The sequence below is a fragment of the Chrysochloris asiatica genome, unplaced genomic scaffold (genome assembly GCF_000296735.1).
Source record: "Chrysochloris asiatica unplaced genomic scaffold, ChrAsi1.0 scaffold00150, whole genome shotgun sequence".
Classification (NCBI taxonomy): domain Eukaryota; kingdom Metazoa; phylum Chordata; class Mammalia; order Afrosoricida; family Chrysochloridae; genus Chrysochloris; species Chrysochloris asiatica.
In genome coordinates this window covers 3,120,047-3,139,574 of record NW_006408668.1, presented here as the reverse complement: position 1 = coordinate 3,139,574, position 19,528 = coordinate 3,120,047, and the positions used below count along the sequence as shown (strand labels likewise).

Genomic DNA, 19,528 nt, shown 5'->3' with positions numbered 1-19,528 from the left:
AACCTTTTAAATATTCCTACCTATGTGGTTCCGAGTTTTGGAGCTCTGCCCTGAATCTGCTTTGCCTGGTATTCTATGATATTGCTGATTGTGAACCTCACTTCACTTCCACCCTAGCCGCCATCAAACCCCGCCTCACTCACCTTATCTCTTTAAAAGCCTGCTTCCTTTTTTCTCCCACTCCATCTCCTGTCCAGGCAAGGAAGACAACCCCACCCCTCCCTCCTCCTTTGAAGGAATGAATTATTCATAAACCATCTTGGCAGTATTTCTTCTCTTGAATCCTTTCATTCAGTGTTCCACTTGTTCCTTGCTCCAACATAGAGAAGAATTTTGCAGCAGTGATAGTTTACTTGATTGGAACCTAGTTTGCTGCTTGGCCACCCCAGGCTCCCAGTATGTTCTTGAACACAGATGGGAGCATAGAAGCCTAGATGACTGGGCCCTTTCTAAGTAGGATATTAAGCCTGCTTAATATTCCCTTAGGCTGTCACTTAATTGCTAGGACAGGATAGTAATTGATGTTCATAGATTTCCCTGAGCCATTAACAAGGGTACTTTTGAATGTACTCAAGATTTCAGGGGTTAGAAGGATTTTCATCCAGGTTTGCCCCTTTAAAAAAGTGTGGTACAAAAGTTACTATACATTTAGGTGTTAGCTAGCTCAGCTGTGTCTTTTATTTGATGGTAGTTGCTGCCCATCTGACTATTTCATTCTTGGAATTGAGGCATACTTTTCTTAAGGGAGTGTTATTCCAGAGAAGGCACGATGCTGCATTTAGACCTTTAATTTTAAACTCTTAGAACAAGTGACACTTTCTTTTTATTAGATTGCAGGTCTTGACTAATCTCGCAAGGCTTACATATTCCTGCTTTTGCCTTCCTGCTCATCTATATCATGATCACTAGTGACCTAAACTGCCCTGTATGGTTCCAAGAGTCTGAATGGATTAGACCGTAATTAACAACACATAACAGTCCTAGCTGGAACTTGAGAGAAGTAGACAAGCAGATGCCAACTATAATAAATTCTTTTAAAGTAGTTACAAGGATGAAATGCACAAAAATATGAGCCTGCGTCCATCTAACTTGGTTTGGGTTTTGAAGGAATGTGATGAGATCACTTTGCCATTTTTCCTACTGTTGTAGGGGAGATGTTTAGAAAACTGAGATGTTTGCGACCTGTTCTAAGCTGTCTCTCTCTCCCAGGTTAATTATAGTTCGTTATCACAGGTGGTTAACTGAGTGCTGTCTGGGTACTATTCCTTTCCTTTGGTTGATTATTGGACTTTTCCCAAGACACTTCCTGGAAAAAAGCACTGGTAGATGAGGTTGGTTTCTGGGTTTGCAGTGCAGAACCGGTTAAGCTGGTCTTTACTCTGAGGATGAATGACTGTATAGAACATTAGAAAGAGTGGTTGGTAGATTGCCTAGTGTTGAACTCATGCTATTATTCCCTGTAGTGTAGTCATGTGGGGTCCATTTTTGCTGGTATAAATAAGGACATTTGGAAAGGTGAGGGAGTAGATTTGGAAGTTTAACCTATGAGTGATGTGAATGAGAAATCCTGGGCAGAGAATTGGTACACCAGGCTTGGCTTAGAAACTAGATGTGTGCCTTTTTAGTTCTCTGGGCTTTAGTTTCTCATCTGTAAAATCAACTCTTTGGTTTAACTAGGCTTGTCTGTTCTTTAAGCGCCTCAGTATTTCAGAATTCAAGTTACAAATTTTGATAAAAAACATAAAATTGACATGTACTTTAATTGTTATGAATCTAACCTTCACACATCAACACCTGTTAAGATAGGGAGTGCATATGTATATTGTTGTAATAAGTCAATATGGGCTTCAAGCTTGGGAACGTGAGCCCATACTTCAGTGTGTATAAGAATCACTACACAGGTAGGCTGGCTTACAAAGTTGTGGATTCCTGTCTTGCCATTGACACAATTCTCATGTTTGGATTTGGGGTGGAGCCTGCAAGTCAGCACATCACAGGTGCAAAAGAATGACTTGTAACTAAACTTAACTTGCTTAATAGAAAAACGTAACACCCCTCACCCCATACATAAGTGTCTTAAATCCAAACGACTAACACCTTTAAACCAACAAAAACCCATTAACAAGAGGCTGAGCTTCTAAGTTGGATGGGAGACTGGAGCAGCAGTCAGGTTGGTTCCTCTCCTGCAGCACTGACATGCACAACAGACCATGACAAGATGCCCTCTGCCTACTTATTGAGGGAGGCTGTCATCTTCTGGTTGAACACTGTGTATGAAAAGATACTCTTGTCCTTGCTTGTCTGCAGAGGTGACGGGGTTTTGCGACACAGCTACTAGTCATGGGTGAATCATTGCATTCTTCCTTTTTCCTCCTGACCTGTTGCTACCTGTATACCCTTCCTGCCTTCTGGGCTTTGGTGAGGATTGTTTGAAGCTCAAGCTGTTTTCTGATGATCTTCAAGGCCAGTAAGGCAATATTCCTTGAGGACCCAGCTTCTCTCTCCACAGGGGTCCACACTACTAGCCCAGGCGTGAGGTTTCCCTTACCTCCTTTTGCATTTGTTTCACACTGTTCTTTTTCCTAAGTATTTTTGTTCCTAGGGTATTGTGCTTCTCCAGTACCCACCCTATAATGTCCTCCTTGTGAGCATCCCACCCCCCACCTCTCTAAATGATTGTTCTTGTTGTTATGTGCCTTGGAGCCGATTCCAACTCATAGCGACCCTGCACAGGGTTTCCGAGGCTGTAAATCTTTATGTGAGCAGAATGCCTCATCTTTCCCCCGTGGAACAACTGGTAGTTTTGAACTGCTGACCTTGCGGTTCACGGTCAATTCATAACCACTACACTACCAGAGCTCCTTTCTCGAAATAATAAGATCCTGGAAGGCAGGTGCTACATTTTATCTCCTCTGCAGTATAGGGGCACTGGTTAAATGTAGTCAGTCTTCAGCTTACTGAGATTTGCATGGATGATGATGTTGTTAAATGCTATAGTTCTGACTTATAGCCACCCTGTATACAACAGAATGAACCACCACGTGATCCGGTGCCATCCTCACAGTTGCTGCTACACTTGAGCCCATTGTGGCTGCTACTGTGCCAGTCCATCTTGTTGGGGAATCTCCCTCTTTTTTGGTGTCTCTCCACTTAACCAATCATGATGTCCTTCTCTAGGGACTGGTCCCTCCTGATAATGGGTTTGAAGCACGAGAGACAAAGTCTGACCGTCTTGGCTTCTAAGGCACATACATTCTGGCTGTATTTCTTCCAACACAATTTTGTTTTGTTTTTTTCTGGCAGTCCATGGTACTTTCAGTATTCTCTTCCAACACCATAACTCAAATTCATCAGTTCTTCTATGGTCTTCCTTATTTATTGTTCAACTTTCACACACATATGAGGTTATTGAAAATGCCATGGCTCAGGTCAGGCACACTTCATTCCTCAAACACATTGACATACTTGCTCTTGAACATATTAAAGAAGCCTTGTGCATGTAGCAGATTTGCCTAATGTAATATGCCATTTTGTTTTTTGAGTGCTGCTTCCATGAGTGGTGATTGTGGATCCAAGCAAAATGAAGTCTTTGACAACTCCAATCTTTTCTCCATTTATCATAGTATTTATTTGGCCCAGTGATGAAGATTTTTGTTTTCTTTACATTGAGGTGCAGCCCAGTGTGGTCTTTATCTTCATCAGTAAGCAATCCAGGTTGTATCCTGTGCATATCTCAGGTTGTTAATGAGCCTTCCCTAGTCCTGATGCCATGTTGTTGTTGTTGCTAAGTGCCCTTTTTTAAAGGTCCCAGTGTAGTGTAAATGGGCTGTGTTCAACTACAAACCTAAAGGTTGGCTACTCAAGCCCACCCAGAGACACCATGGACAAAATGGCCTACCCATCTGCTTCTGTAAAGTTGTAGCCAAGAAGTCCCCGTGGGGAGCAGGCCTACTCTAATATGTGGCTTCTGCATGAGTCAGAATCAATTCAACAACAGTGGGTTTGGTTTCTTTCCTTTTTTCGTTTCAAACAATTTTAAGGCAGATAATCGCCATGAAAAGTTTGTTTCAGATTTAAATTTTGTGGAAAGAAGTATTTTGAGCTCAGTTTTTATTGCAAGAAAATTTATGTTTAGATAAAGGAAGTAGTAAAGCAAAACTTCCCTGTGTCTGTTTTCAGAAAAGCATATATGAGTTTCTGTGCTGCCATGTTTGGTTGCAGTCACTTGGCTTTTGAATATGATACTTGGCAATTCTATGTAATGTGGTTAAATATAACATTTGTGGTCACTTCTCTTTGAAAGTCCACAGCCCAATGGAAGGAACAAGTCTGGGTGTGATTCTTGGCTAGCTCAAGCCTCAGTTTCCTCATCTATAAAATGGGAAGGATGATACTTAATGTTGGATTGTGTGAGGGTAAGAGAAAGTGCCTATAAAGTACTGGTTCACAGCATGTCCCGTGTGGAGCAGTCACGGTTATAAATATATTGCACTCCAGGTGTCATTGTGCCGTGTATGCTGAAGTTTAGAGAGAAAGTGTTCACACCCCAGGATTGAGGGAAGAAACACCATGTTTCTAAATTGTATGTTTACTTGTTTAATTAACTTTGTATCACAAATTTCATAGGATTGTCTTGTCTCATGTTCTATCTTTCTGTTCTCTGTCAATGGGTAAAACGCTTTATAGTTGTGAAGGAAGGTGAGCTTTAAATAGAAAGCACTGTGAACAGAAAAGATACTTTTGGTTTGCATTGCTCTTCCTAGTTAAGGTATTTGTTGTGAAGTGCCCTTGTCAGTTCCGACCCATAGACCCTGTATAGGCTTTCCAAGGAGGGGCTAGCTGGTGAGCTTGAACCACCGACCTTGCCGTTCAAATGGTATAGGGTTTCCAAGGAGGGGCTAGTGAGCTTGACCCGACGATTTTGAAGTCCACAGCACCACACCCGTACTCTAGTTAAGGTTATGTTGTTGTTAAGTCCCGTTGAGTCGATTCCAACCCATAGAGACCCTGTATAGAGTTTCCAAGGAGCAGCTAGCTGGTGAGCTTGAACCACCGACCTTGCCGTTCAAATGACTTTGCAGTCTGATGCATTAGCCCACAGCACCACACCAGGATTACTACTTCTTTAAGAGAGTCAAATTAGGGCCTCTTGGAGTTACAAACTGAATGAGAAGACAGCCTAAGTCACAGAGCATTTGGGTGAGGATATGAGGTATCACTTAATAGCAAGGATATGTGACTGAAGGTTGGAGGAGGAGGTGGAGAAGGGAGTGGTAAGTTTTTCTGATAGGGTTGTTGATATTGGACAGTTAGGGTTAGAGTCCTAAGGGTTGGGCTACATCATTCATTTCTTGCCCTCATTCCTACCTTCTTCAACTTGCTTCTTAATATGAAGGAGATCACAAGAATGTGTCCCTCAATGAGCATCTTTCTTTCATCAAATATATTTTAATGGTGTTTTTGAGATCTAGGTAAATCTCATGAGTTAGTTACCTAGTGTTGCTGTTGTTAAGTGCCATAGACTCAGTTTTGTGAGAAATAACTCTTGCGGTCCATCTTCAGGGATTCATGAGATTGCAAAACCTGGCAGACAGATTGTTGATTTAAGCACACTATTCTGGACTAGGAAATTTAAATAAAAATACAGCCATTAAGACCTTGGGCAAGTCATTTTGGCTTCTCTGGGGGAGAGAAAATGGGATGTACCCCAGAATTGTATATGGAGAACTGGAACTGGAGGAGGGGCCTTTGGATGGACAAGAATAAAAACCATTTGTAGAGGGCCATGTGGTGCATCTGCCCATGTATACGAGCCTGGGTGCTCGATTTTGCAAAATCAAATAAAGAAAACCTCACTCTTGCTAAAATGAGTATAGATTGGATTGATTACTTGAGCATTTGTCAGTTATAGACAACAGTTTTTACAGTTCCGACCCACAGCGACCCAGTATAGGGTTTCCAAGGAGCAGCTGGTGAGGTCCAGCCTTGCAGTTCAAAGGGTTTTGCAGTCTAGCGCATTAACCCACAGAGCCACACCAGGAATTTACCTGTTGTTGTTAAGTACCGTGGAGTCAGTTCCAACTCATAGAGACCCTGTACAGGGTTTCCAAGACTGCAGATCTTTACGGGAGCAGAAAGCCTCATCTTTCTCCCACGGAACAGCTGGTATTTTCGAACTGCCACCTTGAGGTTAGTAGCCTGATTTCATAACCACTATGCTACCAGAGCTCCTTAGGAAATTATCTAGTAATTGTTAAATGCAATTGAAATCAGTTCCAATTCATAGCAATCCTATTTAGGGTTTCCCAGGAGCAGCTGGTGGGTTTGAACCACTGACATTGTGATTGGCAGTCCAGTGCTTGTCCTTCTGGACCACACTAGAACTCCAGTATTTACAGCTGAAAAATAGGGACATTTTAGACCTTTTTTTAAAATGTAAAAGCTTCCATAAATACTGTGTTTTTCTACCACAAAACTCCCCTCTGGGCTTGGGGCAGACCGTATTAAAGGCACACAGATAGGCTGCCACAGTGCCCTACATTTAAAAACTGTGTGGTTTGATTTTTCTTGGAACTTGGAACTTGGTTATAAATACATTGCATATTTGTAAGTGCAAGGTGGCAATTTTGAGTAGAGTTGAAAATTAGGGCATTTTCCTTAACTTGGACCTCTGCCAAAAATTGTTTAATTTTTCCTTTTTTTCAGAAAGGAAGAAAGAAAAATGTATTTGTCACCATTTAAAGACTATAAGTGAAATCAAATGTCACACAGTTTGCTCTACTGAAGGGGAAGGGTTCTGGTTAGTGTGAACCAGTAACAAGTTGCTGCCATTTAATGTTCCCTGAAGTAATATCGGATAGAAAATAAATTCTAAATTTTGCTGTGCCTGCCAACTCCTTGAGCTTATAGGGGAGAAATGATTTGTGCGCTTTAAAAGCAAAGCACTTTGATAGCAGAAAGTTGACAAGTTGGTAAAAACAGTGACACAACCACTGGGGACCAGCAGATCCTGCTGCCATTGTCCCTCAGGCAGGTACCAAACCAGGGTTCCTCATCTCCAGAAATAGAATAATGACCTTTTTTGTTGCCCTCACTGGCTTTTCAGACTCGGTTGAGAAAATAGATGTGAGTATCGTATCTTTACACAAACATGCACTACACAGGCTTTTGCACACCTCACAACCCCTGGGAATGCTAGCTAGATGCCTGTGTGAGCGCTTCTTATGAGAGCTGTGTGGACGCATTATTTAGCTGGGTGTGTTATATGCGAGAACGATAAAAACAGCCGTATCTGAGATTTTTCACCAAATGTCACCTAAGTGTTCACATGGTTCCACGTAAATAAAGCCAGCCATTGACCTTCTGGGATTTCATAACTCTGAATTCCGCTACACATTGTCAGAGAAATGTGGATAGTAGGGCAAGAGGGTGAAGTTCAAAAATGGATGTTAAAAGTATGTGCATTTAACCCTAACCAGATCACTTAACAGAATACTTTAAGAATGGATGATAAAAGGGAAAGAAAGATCCCATAAATATTAGTTTTCCCTGCACACGTGGGTGACACAGCATGCCAAATCTAGCTGTAGATAACGGTCACATTGTTCATCTATAATCAGCAGACTGCAGGGAGCAGCATTTAAGAAACGTTAAGCCTGTTGCTCTCAGGCCAATTCCTACTCATGAAATCCCGTGTGTCAAGTTAGAACGCCACAGTTTTCATTAGCTGATATTTTTGAAGTAGGTCAGCCAGACATTTCCCCCTTAGGTATCTCTGTATGGGCATGAACCTTCAAACTCTTGCGTAGTAACCGAATATCATCACTGTTTACACCACCAGGGTCCCATAAGAAGTGTTATCTAGGGTAGAATATGGACATTGTAATAGATGTATATAGCCTTGCAATTCATTGACGGCCTTTTCCTGTATCCTGTGTCCCTAGCACAATGCAAACGGGTTTTGATCATGTGCGTTTCCTCTTCATCTGTTCTGTAAGCAGAATGAAGGAGAGCCAAGATGATGTCAGGCCAGATTTATGGCTCATGTGGGTAGAGGTGCACCCTCAGGGAGTGGGGGCAACAAGCTAAACTGGTAGCCCACCTGTGGGTGGCAGTCATTGTTATTCTCTGTTGGATAGTGCTGAGGAAACCAGGAATCTTTACCCATTTTATAACTCTTGATATAGCCTGCTTTTAGTTCCATAGTTAAATCTTGAAATATAGTACATTCACTTTGAACAGTAGTTTTTCACCTTGAATAACTTTGCTGGTCATTTTGGTTACTTTACCTAAAAGATGGTCCATCTCAGCAAATAGATTTTTCTTTTAATGTGAAATCTATAGAAGATTGCATTTTTTTTTTTTTTAAGTTTTTAAATAATTAGGGAAGCACATTACTTTTAATATTCCCTTGCCCATGTCTCCTCCCATACTGGTCATGCCTTTTGAAAACTAGAAATGAGCCTAAACCGAGTAAAGTTTGAGATAGTTGCAAAGTAAGTAAGAGAAAAGAGGCAGGAATTAGCATGGGACTTGAAAGGCAGGAGGGGGGAGGCAACAGAAAAGAGGAAGCTCACTTGAAGGCAGAGCACACAAGTCAGTGCCTTTTATTTCCAAACTTGCCGTCTGGTCGGTTCCCACTCATAGGGACCCTGTGTATAGGGTTCCCAAGGGGTGCTGGTGAATTTGAACCGCCTCCCTTGAGGTCTAGTGCATTATCCTGCAGCTCCATACCAGGCCTCCATTTCTAACGCAGAAAGCAGTAAAGTCAGCTTAGAAACAGCTCTCAAGGAAATAGAGTGATTTATAATAGAGGAGGACTGAGAGTCTTGTTGCTAGAGAGAGGGAGGCAGACTTCTTAGGCTATTTTCTGATGTAAATTTATAATGGAACTAACTTTGGGGAACTGGTATGTGTTAATGAAGACTGATACAGTTTCATAGTTTCTCTTCTGTCCAGAATAATTGATTGTTAGGCCTGAGTCTGTAACCCCTTAGGGGAAAACTCATATTCTCTGTGTAAAGCAAGCTCTGAATGAAGCCACAAGTTGTAGCTTGTTTGCCACTGTCAAACTGCTAAGTCTTGAGGATATGAGGGTGACTTCAAAAAGTTCATGGAAAAGTGAAAGTAAAAGAAAATAGAGTTTTCCCATGAACTTTTTTTTTTTTCTTTCTCATGAACTTTTTGAAGCTCCCTTGTACATAGTACATATATGGTCTGGTGTTGAGGTGTAGAGGGAAGCACAGGCTGTTTTCTGGTTGCTTTTTACGCTAAGTTTTTGGGTTTTATTCTTTCATGAAGACTTTGCTGTGTAAACAGCTGGAGAAGTCTGGCCACCCACCCCCCAGACTCTTAGTTTTTCTTGATTCATAGGGATCATAAATGATACAATATCAGATACTCAGAAAACTCCTTTACCACCACCCTCCCCTTCCGGATCTTAAATGACACATTCCCAGAATGCAGCATACTTTCCTTCTTGGAAAGAGGCAAAGTCAGGGCAACTCTCATGACATTTTCTCATATCATTCGATGTCTGTAATTTGGAAGGAAACCCATTGCAGGAAGGGTAGGCAGGTATGTATGTTCAAATTTAAGAACCTAACAGGTGCTGTGGAGATGATCCTTGTGCCCTTTATGTGGCAGTGTAGGGAGAATTACTGAATACATATCTCCTCTTCAAGGAGCCCTGGTAACATAGTGGATTACAAGCAGGGCTGCTAACCACAAGGTCGGTAATTTGAATCTACCAGCCGCTCCGCAGGATTAAAAATGATGCTTTCTAAGCCTGTAAAGATTGACAGCTAGGATACCCTGTACAGGATCACTATGAGTCAGAACCGACCACCTTATCCTCTCAAGTTTCCTGGTTTCTTTATGAATTCAGGGAAAGCGTACTTTGGCTTCATGATGATGTGGTGGTAGTCATAGCTACAGGAGCTGCTTGATAACCTCCTTATAACTTTTCTGTAATGAAAGAAAGCAAAGTGTTGTTGTTGCTGCTGGTAAGTGCTTTTGAGCAGGTTCTGACTCAGCGAACCTGCTCTATGGGTTTTTCTAGGCCGTACATCTCTGTGGGAGTGGAAAGCCTTATGTTTCCCCCATGCAGTGGCTGGTGGGCTTGAACCGCCAACCTTGTGGTTCGCAGTCCAATGCATATCTTATGAAGCTATGTTGTTGTTGTTGTTAAGTGCCGTCGAGTCGGTTCCGACCCATAGCGACCCTGTACAGGGTTTCCGAGGGTGTAAATCCTTACGGGAGTAGAAAGCCTCATCTTTCTCCCGCGGAGCGGCTGGTAGTTTCGAACCGCTATAGCTCTCTCTAATTAATTTCCTGTAATGAAAGAAAGCAAAGTATAGCCTTATTTTGTTAGCAGGGCTCAGCTAGAGTGCCCATGTGGTCGTGATTCACTGTTCTTCATACAATCCTATGAAGTAGGCATCATTATCTGTCCCTTTTGTACACCAAGAGAGCGAGGCATAGTGAGGCTGTGACTACCCAGGACAGTGAGGTATGGACACCAAAGCCTGTGCCTTGAACAAGCATTGTAGTAGCTTTCGAATCCTGCCCAGACCCAAGATGGGAAGGCTATCAAGATTTCCCTTCTGTTAACGCACAGCACAGAAATGTGAATAGCAAAATTTCAAACAAAGCAAAAGGCTGAGGCTACAGAGCCTGTACCATACAGAGCCAGAAGTTTTAAATGAGTAATTCACAGTCATGATTAAAATATAATGAATCTTGGATAGAACCATAGTTGTAAACAAAATGTCAGTAAGATGACCATAGTAGTGTCTAACTGCTTATCTCTTCTATAAATGTCAAATATCTTTGTAGATACGTTTGTGTGCTGTGTAGAAATGGAGCACTTTCCCCTTCCACTCTCAGGATTATAGGTTACCCATCTGTGAGTACAGAGATAATGCCCGTTTCTTCTCTAGTTATGTGAGGATGTTAGCTAAGGTGTGGTAATCAGGTAGAATACTTCAGGTCAGTTGAGGCTAGACATGCTGGCAGAACATTGAAACCTCGGGTTCTTGAAGCCTACTTGTGGAATGGTAGCTGGGAAATAGCTGAAAGAGCAGGAAGGCAGAAGTGTTCCTTGGTCCATGGATTAGTGTGGGACAGCCCGACCTCACTCTGTGCTTCAGATGTGTGATGTTGGAGATGATGCCCACACTTGGGTGGCATTACTTTTGAAGACTAGGAAGTCCACATTGGAAGCAGTGAAGGTGAGAGTGTGTCCAGGAGGCTCTTAGCCTGCTGCAGCTCTTATTTGCCCTGATTTGCTGGATAGTAAGTTGTCATACAGGAGCCCTGGTCTGGTGCTGTAGGCTGAGCATTGGTCACCGGTGCAGACCTACCAGCAGCTCCTTGGAAACCTTATACAGGGTCTGTGTGAACCAAAACTGACTTAGCAACAACAGCAAGTTGTTACACAGTACCTGCTGGTAAAATGCTGGTGTGGCACTGTGGGTTAATGTACCAGACTGCAAAGCCATTTGAACTGCAAGGTTGGTGGTTCAAGCTTACCAGCCGCTCCTCGGAAACCCTATACAGGGTTGCTATGGATTCAAACCAGCTCAACATCACTTAACAACAGCAAATCCCATTGTCACCACAAATGATTGATATGAGATTATAATACTTTCGTGTAGCTACTTTAGTTAAGTTGTAACTTGAATTCCTGCAGTAGCTCTAGAGAAAAGATACAGCTTTTCGCAGGTTTGATGTTTTAAAGTTCACAACACTTTTCCTCATAAGACTGTAAGCAGATTCTTGGAAAATACAGGGATGACCTTTCTGTTTTGCATAGACAGCAGAAGAGCTATTTCCCATTAAGTCCTTACGTGTCCATCATGCTTGGGTGACTTTGTTACTGGTCTGAGAAATGACCAGCAGGGCATTACAGAGAGTGAGGCTGACAGTAATGAAATCCAATATTCCTCATCTGGGTGAAAGAAGATAGCACGTTTGTGTGAAATATCTAGTGATATAAATGGGTTTTAATGTGAGGAGTGATAATGTAGCTATTACTCCCTCCGTTCTTTCCCTCTTTTTTTCTAAATTGTTATTCTTGAATCTTCCTACATTAAGACTGCAAGAAAGCTTCATAGAAGGCTTTCCATGTAACTCCTGTGAAATCAAGAAAGGAAAATAAGAGTACACTGAGGGGACACTGCTATTCATTTTTGACAATGAGAATAAATATCTAAGGGACATTTTTTCTTTTCTGGGGAAGGAGACCACCTCCGTCCCATCCCCACCCCCGGTAGAATGTTAAGAAAGAAAGAGTGGCCAATCTGATACATTGAAAAAAAGCCTTTCAGTTGCTTAGATTGAGAGATGACATGTAAATTATAGACCCATGAATGAAAGAGGGAATTCATGCTTAATCAAAACTCGTTTGTTCTTAAAATTATCTTGTTTATTAAATGTGGTACACATTATTCTATTGGAGAATATGAGACAGTTTCATCATCCCTTTTTGTTAATATGAACAAAGTGTAGAAGAGACACGATTTGTTGGAAACTTAACCAATTGTGTTGTGTTGATGACTGTGCAAAACTTTGGTGTCAATTTATTTTTCTCTTCTCTGTTTTTCAGGGTCGACATGTTAAAACCGGTCAGCTGGCAGCCATCAAAGTTATGGATGTTACTGAGGTAAGGTTGTGTAACACGTGTTTCTCAATAAATGGTTAGATAAAGTGCCCCCCACCCTACCCCACCCCACATACATCATAAGAACGTTGTGCTGTTTGGAAAAGCAGATTAGAACAAATTGCCCTCCTGTGATACTGTAGTTCATAAAGTCCAAGAGACTAGTTGACTTAAATCGTTGGCAGATGGTCCCCAAGTAACTAAGAATCAGTAGCGTTTCCTTTTAAAAGACACATCTGAGTGATGTCACCCTTGGCAACATAATGGACCATAATTAGAAACATCTTCTCTAATGGAAAAGAAAAGAGTTGAGTGGGGACCATAAAGGTCACGTGAATATAGGGAGATGGAGGGGCAGGGGGCCGGGAAAGTATCTCTAGGGCATTAGGCCACATTTGTGCCATTTCTTTTATTTTTAACACGGGGAAAGAAAACAGATCCAGTGAAGTTCCCAGAGGTTTGAAAACAGAAACATCTGCTAGAATGCTGAGCAGATTGTTGGCAAAATTTAATAGCAAAAAATAGTTCTTGAAATGGCCGCATGAGGATTTACTGAGCAGCATTTAGATGGGAAAGAGGAGAAATTAACTCAAAAAGAGTGTGTCTGTGTGTGTGTGCATGCATGGACAGACTTAATTTTAAATAGCCATAGACTACAATGATCTAAATCCCTCTTACTTTAAATTACTTTCATCTGAAACTACTTTATGCACTCATGATCCCTTTTAACTTTTATCTAATCATGAAAAAGGTTCAGCACCATCTTTCTCAGATTCTAGAAACAGCTAGAGCAACCTTAGAAATTGGGATATCTTTAAAATCTAACCTTCAGTTCTCCAAATCTGGAGTTCTGTGAAGATAAGCTAAACTTATCTTAGATGTGCAGTTGAGTCAATGCAGCTAGGCTCCCTTCTCTGTCTGGCTCTTTCCTTGGTCTCTTTAATGTGGTCACCTCCAGTTTCCATGTTAATTCCATAATGCCCATTTCTTCCTTGATAGTTGCTAGAATGAGAAGACATTGTAGCTCTCACATGACAACTGATAGAGCTTAATACAAATATTTGAAGATGTAAAGTTTTATGGGACGGCTGTCATTTGTCTGTCAAAGAGGATAATAGTAACTTTATAATGAAAAAGCCCCAGTGTTTGGTCAGATGGCCAAAAGATTCTTATAGCATACTTTGACACGAACTATCACAGCATAGTGATCTAGTCTTTGTGTGCAACTTGGAGTAAAGTTAGATACCTCCGTATTTTTTTTTTTTTTTAAGATTATTATTTTTAAATGGTGAAGGAAAAGTACACTTTCATTCATGGCAATTTATTTTTTCCACTTACTATCATTTAGATGAAATAGATTTGCTCTTTATGAAAGTTGTCTCAGGTAATGGAACGATTGACAAAGCCGTGCACTCTCCATCCATGCTGCTGTTCATGTTGCCAATACCTCGTTGAGAAGTGGTGTAGCTGAAGCCTGCATGCTTTGCCCATTTATTAAAAACATTTCTTTATTTGTTTACTGTCAGACTTAGACTTTTTCGGGTATTCTGTGAAGCATTTGGAAGTCCTGAGATTTCAGTTTCTTTCCTCAGTGTGTCCCGGCAGCCTATGCAGCCCCCGCTGACACAGCTGTTGGTGGTCAGCCAGGATCTATTTTCTTTTACATCCCAAATGGAATATCAGTGGGGCTTGTCGTCTCTGTAGAAGGCCTCTTCCTTTAAGTCTGGTTCTGATTAAAAATGTGCAATTCATGAGCCCTTAAAGTGTAAAACAGGAAATTGTAGCGAAAAGGTAAAATCCTTGTATTTCCACCACTTTGTAAGAACCCTGGGTGCTTTGAGGCTTTCCTTTCTGCCCTGTTTGTGTGCACACACATGCTTTCTGTGCAGTGGATGCTTTTGTATCCTACCTTTGTTCACTTGGAAAGTTAGGCAATGTTGGACAAACACATGATAAAAATATCTGTAGGACTGCTTTAAAAATAATTATGCAAAGCTCATGTATTCAGGTAAAATGCAAACCAGATGGGGAGACTTTAGAACAAACACAGTTCCAGTCATTCTTCTGCACACTGGCCCCTGGGTGGCTTATCTCTTGCTGCTTGGGGCACTTTGTGATTGGGGCACAGTCAGGACCCAAAGCAAGTTTTGACTATGGAGAGAGGACCTGATGCAGCTGGCAACCTGGAGAAAATGCTCTTGCATCAGGGACTGCTTGGTTCTTATAATGTTTGAGAGGGATCTGGGAGCAGGAGAAGCCAGGCCAGCAGAAGGGAGATCTTGCAGCCCACACTTCTGGATTCACCTCCATCAAGAAGGGTTGTTGGTAAGGGTTCTGTTGATGCGAGCAGGATTTGGCATGGTTTCTTACTTGGCTCATTTTCGTCTCCTGACCAAGAGGTGTAAATGCTTATTCTTGACGAAAAGCACAGGCTTCTCTGACTCTTGATCTTGCTCCTTACTTAGTTGTTCCTCAGGCACAAGAGGCAAGAAGAGTCATCCATAGGTATGGGAAGTGGATGGCGGGGCTGCTCCCCTACCCCATCGTTAGCCATTGGCAATGTGAATGACTGTGTTCAGGCTGGGCCACAGTGAGCGTCACCTGCTTCACTGGATTGTATGAACCTGGACAACAAAAGCAACTGAGAATTCCTGTTTCACTCCAGGGTGAGGTGACAGGGGCTGCATAGGAAACTGATGTTAAGCATGTTAAACATCTCTTTATATGAGATTTCTCAGTAGTGTTCTCAGCCTTTAATCGCTATAAAAATTGAACACCCTTAGGATTTTTAAGGCCTCATTTGAAAGAAAGCACATAATTTATCTGACTGGTTTTAGGAAGGGTTGAATAGTAGCTAAGGAGGTATTCAAGTTAAGGCTCATTCCCAGAGAATCTTTTAATAACGAAAGTCGAGGCTTGAATTTTTTCTTCAGTTCCCCCAGCTTGAGAAATGCTGACCGGGCTGCATCTCAATGTCAGAAAAACAAAAATCCTCACCACTGGACCAATAAACAACATTCTTATCAATGGAGAAAAGATTGAGGTTGTCAAGGACTTCATTCTTCTTGGATCATCTATCAACATTGGCGGAAGCAGCAGTCAAGAGATCAGACGATGTATTGCATTGGGCAAATCTGCTGCACAGGAACTTTTAAAAGTGTTGAAGAGCAGAGATGTCAGCTTGAGGACTAAGGTGCGCCTGACCCAAGCCATGGTATTTTCAATAACCTCATATGGATGTGAAAGCTGGCCAGTGAATAAGGAAGATCGTAGAAGAATTGATTCCTTTGAGTTGTGGTGTTGGAGGAGAATACTGAAAGTGCCATGGACTGCTAAAAGAACCAATAGATGTATTTTGGAAGAAGTGCAGCCAGAGTGCTCCTCGGAGGCCAGGATGGCTAAGCTTCGTCTCTCGTACTTTGGACATATTGTCCGGAGGAAACAGTCGCTGGCGAAGTATGTCATGCTGGGTAAGATGGAGGGTCAGAGAAAAAGAGGAAGACCCCCAATGAGATGGATCAGCCAGGTGGCATCATTGATGGCACCAAGTGTGGCAGCGGTGGTGGGGTTGGCCCAGGATCGGACATTGTTTCGTTCTGCTGTACATGCGGTCCCTATGAGTCGGTTCCGACTTGATGGCACCTGACAACAACAACAACAACAACAACAAGGTTCATTAAGGTTCCCAATCCCCTGCTGAGCATTTGCATTTCCACTTCAGATGTACTGAATCAAAATCTCCATTTTAACCAGATCTGTAAGAGTCACCAGACTTCTGGTGTGGTGCTGAGGGTTAATGCGCTGGATTGCAAGGTCACTTTGAACCACAAGGCCAGTGGTTCAAGCTCACTAGGCACTCCTTGGCAGCCCTATATAGGGTCACTATGAGTCAGAACCAACACAATGGGATTTAACAACATAGTCTTTGAGTTTGGTTCCAGACCACCACAGTAAAGTGAGCCACAGGACTCTTGTTTTTCCAGTGCATTTAAGTTATGTTTGCCCTATATTATAGGCAACTACTGGAGTCCTGGTGTGGCACTGTGGGTTAATGTGCTGGACTGCAAGGTTTATATTAAACACAAGGTTAGTAGTTCAAGCTCACTAGCTGCTCCTCGGAAATTATATACGGGGTTTCTATGAGTCGGGACTGACTCAATGGCACTTAAGAACAACATAGGCTATTACTGGGCTGGGAGCCACAGGTTGGTAGTTCAAACCCACCAGCTGCTCCTTGGAAACTGTGTGGGATCGCTATGAGTCAGAGTGGATGGCGGCGCTTGACAGCAACATACGTTATTAAGCGTGTAGTGGTGGTGCTTGTGTGCTATGGAAGATACAGACCCACACTAATTCTGGCTAACATATGAAAGATGAACCATTCCCAAATGGATATAAAGCCAGTGCTTCTGGCTCATAGTGACCCTGCATAGGGTTTCTGAGGCTGTAAATCTTTATGGAAGCTGAAAGCCTTAATCTTTCTCCGTGGAACTGCTGGTTGTTTGGAACTGCTGACCTTGAGGTTAGCAGCCCAACTTGTAATCATTACACTACCAGAACTCCAGTATAAAGTGTGCAGTTGCATTATTAAAACAATTGAAATACTGTAAGATAAAGTGAGCACATGCTATTGGAAAAATGGCACAGATAACAATTGCCACAAACCTTCAGTATTTAAGAAATGCAGAATTTGCCAAGTTCAGTAAAGCAAAGTACAAAAAATGTACACATAGTTTCTTCATAGTCTCATGATACTTTAATTTGTACCTGTTCCTCACATATTTCCTTCAAACTGGAAATATGGGTGAGAAATTTGATCAGATGCTGTTATGGATTAAATTACACCACATCCCCACCCCCCTTTAAAAATAATGTGTTGTAAATTCTAACCCCTGTGCCTGTAAATGGAGTTCTGGTGTGATGCTGTAGGATAGTTAAGTACCAGACCACAAGGTTGGTTTGAATCTCAAGGTTATTGGTTATTGGTTTAAACTCCTTGGAAGTCCTATACAGGGTTCCTATTAGTCAAGGGCACTTAAAAATAACAACAACATGTCTGTAGATATAATTTCATTTGGGAATGGATTGTCTTTCCTATGTTACTGAGCCAGAATTAGTGTAGGTTTGTATGTTGAATCATTCTCTTTTGGGATATAAAACATTGAAACAAGCCAGAGAGAGAGAGAGAGAGAGAGAGAGAGAGAGAGAGAGAGACAGAGAGACGTGGAGGTAGGTCTTCAAGGAACCAAGAAGCAGAAGCTGATGAGACAAGGACCTGCCTCCAGAGCCCACAGAGGGAGAAAGCCTTGCTCTGAATTTGCACTTCTGGTCTCTTAATCTTGGAGAGACTCTAACTTTGTGAGTCACCCACTTGTGGTGGGTCTGTTACATCAGCACCAGATAATTCAGAGAGATGCTGAGTAAGTGTTGTTGACACTACCCCCTCATTGGTGATGCTGTTACGTGTCACTGAGTCAGTTCCGACTCACAGTGACCCTGTACAGGTTTCTAAGGAGCGAGCAACTGGTGAGTTTGAACCACTGACCTTGTGGTTAGCAGTCCAGTGCTTATCCTACAGTGCCACACCAGGACTCCTAGTTCCTTTTAGTTGGCATGTATTTAGAAATCCGTGTCTGGATGCTGGGGAGTGCCTGTGTGGTGCTATAGGATAGACTGGCTGCTGCTCCTTGGAAACCCTAAAGGGTTGCTGGAACCTTGAGGACGTTAGAGTTGGAACCAACTCTGTAGAACCAACAACAGCATAATTTGCATGATTGATAAGCTCATTGTTACTAAAGTGTTATTGCTTCTAAGTTCTTTCAGTTGACAAAGCTAGGAGCGGTCGATTGCGGTCGTTTTAAAAAAATCAAGTTTTCCCTTAATAAAACATACATAATACTTCATTTTTTCTGGACTGGAAAGTTTTATTCATATTAATAATAGATGTACTAACGTATTCGCTTTATCCATCTGTGAAAATCAAACCATTTCAGAATTAGAGCCACAATGGTGGTTCTTACATAGAGTAAAGTTTGATATTTCTGTAAAATTCTTTTTGTACTTAGTCCCTATCTGGTAAGGATTTGTAGTTGAAATATTTTGAAATAGAATTTTCTGTATTATTTATCAATTTGCTATGTAACTAGTTTGACTTGTTTCTATTTAGATCAAATGATAGTTTTCTCTTTCCCCCAATTTAATACAGCTGAGTATGTAAATCATTCACAGGATTCAAAAGGCAAACCTGTATGAAAAAATTTGGAGAAATAATTCATAAAATCTTAGGCTAAATCATCTGGACAACCAGAATGCCTTAGACCCGTCTTGCTTAGGCAGTTTCGGTGTCCATATTTGTGTTTGTTATTATGTTGGGCAAAGCAGGACTTAAACATTTCTTGGACTAATGTGGCAAGAACAGGCTACCTAAATATATCGCATGGGGAGGTGATAGTCTCTTCAACAGATGGTGCTGGCAGAACTGGAAAACGATATGCAAAAGACTGAAACAAGACCTTTACCTCATGCCTTATAGCCTTATACAAAAACCAACTCAACATGGATTAAAGACCTAAATGTGAATACCAGAATTATGAAGGGCATCAATGAAAAAATCGGGACAAATGTGAGGGCATTAATTCAGGGAATACACAGACTACCAAACATTTTGAAAACTACACACAAAAAAGTAGACAAATAGATGATTGGGACATACTAAAAATTAAAAACTTATGTGCATCAAAAGACATCCCTAGGAAGAGTAAAAAGGGAACCGAAAGGATGGGAAAAAATCTTTTGCAATGACACATCAGACAAGGGAATCATTTCTAAAATATATAGGAAATTACAACACCTCTACAAGAAAAAGAC

At 41.6% G+C, this 19,528-nt stretch overlaps 1 protein-coding gene across 1 annotated transcript in view; it reads left to right on the top strand.

The window, feature by feature from the left end:
- Nucleotides 1–19,528, top strand: part of MAP4K4 (mitogen-activated protein kinase kinase kinase kinase 4) — a 268,380-nt gene that overhangs the window by 102,969 nt on the left and 145,883 nt on the right. The window contains exon 3 of the mRNA XM_006870766.1: nucleotides 12,608–12,664. Coding sequence (XP_006870828.1) covers nucleotides 12,608–12,664 — 57 coding nt within the window. The remainder of the gene's footprint in view (nucleotides 1–12,607; nucleotides 12,665–19,528) is intronic.